This window comes from Pteropus vampyrus, unplaced genomic scaffold, assembly GCF_000151845.1.
Source record: "Pteropus vampyrus isolate Shadow unplaced genomic scaffold, Pvam_2.0 Scaffold81, whole genome shotgun sequence".
Lineage (NCBI taxonomy): Eukaryota > Metazoa > Chordata > Mammalia > Chiroptera > Pteropodidae > Pteropus > Pteropus vampyrus.
This window is the reverse complement of record NW_011888862.1, coordinates 74,190-80,966: the sequence shown is the minus strand read 5'-3', so window position 1 is coordinate 80,966 and position 6,777 is coordinate 74,190. Positions and strand designations below refer to the sequence as shown.

Genomic DNA, 6,777 nt, shown 5'->3' with positions numbered 1-6,777 from the left:
CAGACTGTCCAATAGAACGTTCTGTGATGATGGAAATATTCTATTAACTGTGCCGTCTGATGCAATGGCCACTAGCCCAGTGGTTCTCAACTGGGGGAAAATGTGCCCTCCAGGGAATACCTGGCAAAATCTGGAGACATTTCTGGCTGTCAAAAACGGGCGGTAGGGTGTTACTGGCATCTAAGCGGTCAAGGCCAGGGAGGCTGCTAAACATCCTATGATGTACAGGGCAGCCTCCACCACAAAAAGGTTCTCTGGTCCAAAATGTCAATAGCACCGAGGGAGAGAAAATCTACAGTAGCCACACGTGAGTACTGAGCACTTCAGATGTGGCTACTGAGACTGGGGGACTAAATTTTTTATTTTATTTCATTTTAATTACTTTGATTTTAACTTTTAGAATTGAAAAAATGAAGACTAAAACTAACAAAGCTCGAATTCAAATTTTAAACAGCCATGTGTGTCTTGAACAGTGCAGCTATCGAGAATGTGCATAAACGTAAAATAAATGTCTTGCTTCCCAAGTATTTCCATTTAAAGGAATGAAGTATCGTCAAGGAAAAGGGAGTTTCTGATGCTTAGGATTGGGAAATAATGAGCATCAATAAAAACATAGACACAAACGACCATGAAGCTTTAGGACTCATGTCTAGGCACCAAAGAGGTCAGCACAAAAGGAGGTCACCGGAAACGCTTCCTTCGATCACCGGAAACGCTTCCTTTTATCACCGGAAACGCTTCCTTCTATCACCGGAAACGCTTCCTTCTATCACCATGGGCAACTCACTCTTGCAGGGTCTCCACCCCCTTTTCTTTGTACTGCAGTTCTTGCTTCATCTGGGTCAGCTCTCGTTTCAATCTAGAAAGCTAAAGACAAATTACATTTTTTTTTTACAAAAGAAGCTGTGAAAATTATTTCTACAGTTGCTATCACTCTCATCAAAATCTCTAATTAGCTTGCAATTCATTGGATCATCTCTTCTCTCCATGAACTTCCATTTACATACATATCAAACAGCCACCCAAAAGACCTGCCAAAATCCCAGATCACTAACAGGTTCCTACCCATGTGGAACCGACAACCCTTTTCTTTTTCAAGGTCTTGACTAACTCATTACAGTTAGCAAACTATGTAATACTTTCTTCATCTTCCCTTCTACTTGCCATTCATAGATCCCACATATGAAATGCTGCGTGGTCTCAACTACCTGAAGGTCCGCCGCCCGGAGGATCTGCTTATTTAAACAGATTCTGAGACCCACTCCAGCTTGTGTTAAGAACTCAGGGGGTGGGCCTGGGAGCTCACACTTTGAATCGACTCCCCAGGTGTTTTCTTAGATGCACTAGAATTTGAGAACCGCTGCCCTAAAAGATAATGAAACACCAGCGCAGGGGGCTTTATTTCCAAGGTGTCTCCCGTGCTTGGTTGAAATGTAATAAAACGGTCCCCCTTCTCAGATGACCAAGACAAGGGCCGAGGGGGTGAACCGAGGGGTCCACAGAGAGGGAGCACAGGCGGTTTTTTGTTAGGTGGGCTGAGGTTTTAAAATGAAACATTTTCTCTCCTATTGGAAAAAAGTGGAGAGTAAAACCAAATGTAATAATAATTCGTGAAATCGAAAATCTTACTAAAATAGGACCGCTGGACACACTGACCACCATAAAATGAACCACGATAATCGATGTTACATACAAACACACATGGGGCTTCTAACTGTGAAAACACTTGTTTTACTCACCCTATCCCGGCGACTCGCTATTTCCGCTTTAATTTGGTGTGGGTCATATTTGGTATTTGTTGAATATCCAGAGTAGGCTAAAGAGAAGAAAATATTTTATTTTATAATGGATCCTTTAAAATAAATAAATGCACATAGGTAGGACCTTCTGATTCACCATATTAAATAATTAAGTCTCCAATTAATTATTTAGAGTTGGTGCTGGCTTCCAAAGAATCACTATTTCACAACCTCAGATCTGAATGTTTGATTTTTGTATGAGTCCTTTCTACAGGATTCCACATAATAAAATAGATGGCTATACTTAAATCCGAACTCTGTTAACTTCAGCTGCAAAACTACTAGGGTTAAAAACCATATACACACAGGGAGGGAAAGGTATGATTATGGTATGGAAAACTGTTCTTATGATGTAAATAGCACATGCAGTATAAATCATTTTTATTTTCTTTTAAAATGCACGCGCACATGGGAGTCACTGGAAGGATAGAGCCAAAAAGTCAACTGTGGTTATTGTCAATGGTTTCATTACAAAAGATTTTAGTTTCATTTTCTTCATATCTATATTCTCCAGATGAACTGTTTGATGTAAGAAAGGAAAAAATGCTAACGATCTACAAAATGAAAAAGACAACTTTCTAGTAATGTAGATTACTACAGGCTTGAGAAAAAGCTATTCTTTCCAGGTTGTTTGTTCCACACAAACTCAAGTGAAGCACCCACACTTTTAATCCAGCAGCTTGTTTTGGATGGACGTTGAGCTAAAAGACATCACACACATAAACGCGTCCTTAAACAGTGCAGTGCGCGTGATTTAAACTCCATTTACAGACACGGCATCATTACTATGAGTAGCCAATACCTGGGGGTGAATGAGACATGGAGAGCTGTTTATCTAAGAAGTCAGCCAATTTCTCTCTGCGCAGAGAGCTGTGAGCCTCCTCCGCTGTTTCAGCAGCTGGAGCGGCTCGTAGCTGTTTCTAATCCCATCACCCCTTTCACCTCTCTGCATGGTTATTTCCTGATGCTTCTGTCTCCTTTCCCTTAGGCTTCCGAAGCCACCAGCTTTTGTGCTGCAATGACTTGGTTTCTATTTCTTCCTCAGCTGGTGGAGTACTCCTGTCTTCATCTGTGGTCACCCCATACTGGTGTAATCTGCCTCTGGGTCATTCTCATGGACGTTGTCTGCTCAGAAGACCAATCTGCAGGGCCGGCATCCTTTGTTTTACTCCTTTGATCCGGGTACTCGAAGGCTGTCAGTCAGATAACTAGGTGCCAACACCTAGAAACTAGTTCAAAACCATTTCCTGGCTTTCTATTGGCAAGGATGGCTCAAAGCCATCGGCTGGCTTAAACAGCAAGATTATTTAATAGTTTCAACTAGAACCACATCCAAAGTTAATTTGAGCAGTTCAGATATTTCCTTTTTAAAAAAAAAAAAAAACAAAAAACAAAAAAACAAAAACCAAAAAAGTCATATGGAAAATCTACTATTTAAGCCTCCATCAGTCAGAATTTCAAACCACTAGAAATAAATTTCTGGAGGAGCTAAGTGTTTGCCAACTTTATCTCAAAAGTTCTTATATTTAGAATCGTACTCTCTCAAGACATGGAGTAAAATGTTTTTAAAATAGAATTCTTCCTTAGATGAAGAACGTCTGTTTCCAAATCCTGCAACTTCCATCTTGTCTGACTCTTTGGTTTCATTTAAGATTAGTAATGAAAGCAACACAATACTTCAAACAATGCCATTAAAAGCCAGAAATCATTTCTATAAAATCTCCACATTAAACTCCTGGGGCTTAAAAGTTTCTCAGACCTGAGCTTAAGGGGCTTCCTCCTGGGACCCAGATAATATGCAAATGAGCCTAGGGCTTGCTGACTCCTCATTTCCACTGTGTCAACCCGCCACTTTGCAGTTAAGGAAGACAATGCACACAGTTATCACCTGGGACCTTTCCCACTGGGGTAAGCCCCACCACCAAGGTCCAGGGATGCGAACTGCGAAGTCAAACACTAGTAACCATGATCTGATGTCATCGGCACAAAACCTGAAATGCACAGGGGGGTGTAGCAGGTAAAACAGGACAAATACACAGCAACATGCTCCCCGTTCTCCTTCCTAACTACCAGCACCCTGAGGGTGTTACCCACCTCGTCCCCAGGAGACTCAGTGTGCAGCCAGTCCTGGAAGTGTTACCTGATGATCCACGACACCACTAAGCCACTGAATCCAGCCATGGGAAGCCACCTCGTCTCGCAGAACTATTATGTGACAATGGATTTTCTTATAGTCCACGGCCATGGGAACTAGTCTTTTCTGTGACTTACAGCTGAAACCATCCTAAATGATAGACTAGGTTTTACTTATACTGATAGCAATCATGTTACATTTGCTTCAGTCTCTAAAACTGTAAGATTCCAGGACTGGGATGAGGGAAAAGGCAACTCAGGTACCTAAGACAGCGAGTACATTTTATCTTCAAATGCTAAAAAGAGTTGTGAATGTTGGCATAACTTTTAATAATGTAATTCGATTTCTACCAATTCTCAGTTCCTTATACCTGCCAGTAAGTTTAATGGAATCCATTTTTGGAGTCCAGGGAATAGCTCAGGACTCCAGACTCCATTTTTAACAGCATGCGCTACGTAACAGTTAGAAAAAGAAGTATCTTTCTCTGTTATGTGTCCAATCTCAAAGTTTATGATCAATACCAGACTTTCACCTCTGAAGCTTTCTTCTCTCAAGCTGAGTGGGCAGAGCTATTAAATAGATTAAGGAGTCCACTCAGGCATACACTATTGTTTTTGATGACGTAATAATAAGGTTTTAGTTTAGCTGGGCCACGACAATGTGAATTAGTATACCCTGCTATTACAGGGTGCTTTTTACATTTATTTCATCTATTCTCATAAAATCTTTGTGAGAGATGATGATTACCCTCCCTCCACTTTATAGATTAAAGACTGAGTCTGTAGTGACTTGATTTACATTATGCCATCAGTCACGGAGGGACTCGTGTCTGGAACTCGGGCTCCTGTGGGTCAGCTGTCCAGCGCCCTTCCATCAGATTAACTTTTCCGATGTAAGAAGGGATAGCCCTCTGGCTCCCCAATGCCCATGGCCCAGTGGGTGAAATAGACCTGTGTATTTAATACTTAAAATGCTACTGACCACAGTACTCATCTTGGATTTTGATTGTACAGGTTATTGAAAGGGGGAAACGTGTGTGTGTGTGTGTGTGTGTGTGTCCGTCTGTCTCTGTCTCTCTCTTCCACACAGGCCTCCTCTGCGCTGTGTGAACCTAAGGTCACCCCAGGGGGATGATATGCTTTAAAAGATCAGTAGTCCCTCTCCAAAGACATCCTCTGGGCAGATTGCTCCTCATGACCAGGTGTGCACCCCCAGGCGTCAGCACTGACGAGAGTTGCTCAAGGGCGCCAAGGAAGACTGGCAGGAAGGAGGCAAGCCCTGACAGATTCCATGCTGACAGGTACTAATTACCAGAGCAGCGACAAAGAACCAAGGCCAACAAAAGAGGGCATGACATTTTTTAAAGGCACCATAAGCAAAGGACCAAAAAAAGCAAGCCCACTCAGGGGTGACCTACAGAAGTAACACAAGAGACCACCAAATCCAAATCAAGAATTCTTTCTAGAACAGACTGGGGGATTATCTCTCGGTAAACATGTGTACTCCGCTACAACCTTCAAGATTGAATCTTGCCAACTAATAGCTATGAAAAATGCTGTGCGATCCATTTCTCTCCTGCCTGCTCCAACATGCTTGCATGAGATAAAACAAAAGGCTGAATGGATGGACTTCGGCCCTTATCCTAATCTAGATAACAGATGAGAAACCCTTTACCAGAGAAGAAAGGAAGATAATCTTTGTGGGAGGGGCTTGGAGCCTCAGAAAGAATGTTGGCAGGACCGATCACTGATAAGGTCAAGCTCCACCACCACCTAACTCAGGAATTCAGGATGGATCAGCACTTTCTCACCAGAGATAAGGCTGACTCTTTCCCAGCCATTCAAAGAGACTTTTGGTGTAGACTCTTGGTAGCTCCTAGGAGCCAAGCTAACAAATAAAGCCGTATTCCTGCTGCTAAGAGAGACGGTCACAGTCTACCTAGTCTAGTGGGTCTCAACTCTGGGTGGGGATCACCTGGGGAGCTTTCAAACAAATGTCTGGCCCCACTCAAGTCCAATTAAATCAGAATGTCTTGGGGTGGGCCCAGGCAGCAGCAGTTTTGAAAAGTCCTTCAGGAGATTCTTACATATGGCCAGGCAGGGTTGAAAACGACTGGTATATACCAGGGATTGGGAAGCGTTCTCTGCAAAGGGCCGCATAGTCAATATTTTGACTTGGTGGGCCATATAGTCTCTGTCTCGACTCAACTCTGCCATAGTAGGTGCTATAGATAATAGGTAAGTGAATGAAGGTGGCTATGTTCTAACAAAACTTTATTTACAAACACCCTGAGTGGACACAGGATTGAGCCTGTAAGCCATACACAAATTGCTGTCCTGTGGCTCAGACTATAATTTACCCCATGCGCGAATCCCTTCCAAAAGATTCTGTAAATGGTCATATACTTCATCTGAACACGTCCAGGGGCTAGAGCTTCTCGGGAAGAATGAAAGGGTAACTCCAGGAAAAAAAAAAAAAGTTTCTGCAATAACTAACGTATTCAGTGTTAAAAGAAAGGCAAACAGAAGAACATATTAGAATGAGGAAAGTAGGAGAACACTCCAGAAAATGGAGCTGTAGAAAAAGTACAAGGTGTGTCTCAGGAGAATGAGTCCACTGCAGAGCAGTTCCATCCCAGTGCTCTACAAAGCATGAAACAGGACTGGGCACCAGACAACTAGCTCATAAAGTCACACAAATAAAGTTGGCTTCTTAGCCTCATGGGGACATGTGTGCTCAAATTCAGCAAAGCATCTAAGTTTGCTCTGGTCAGGGACAAAAAAGGTCAAGGATTAGATATTCTTAGATACCAGATGGTCCAATATTGACACAAAATCTTTCCTC

The 6,777-nt window shown here is 42.5% G+C and overlaps 1 protein-coding gene across 1 annotated transcript in view; it reads right to left on the bottom strand.

Moving 5' to 3' along the window:
• The window catches only part of WWC3 (WWC family member 3), a 102,310-nt gene that overhangs the window by 48,379 nt on the left and 47,154 nt on the right, over positions 1-6,777 (bottom strand). The window contains 2 exon segments of the mRNA XM_023532343.1: positions 788-867; positions 1,740-1,816. Coding sequence (XP_023388111.1) covers positions 788-867; positions 1,740-1,816 — 157 coding nt within the window.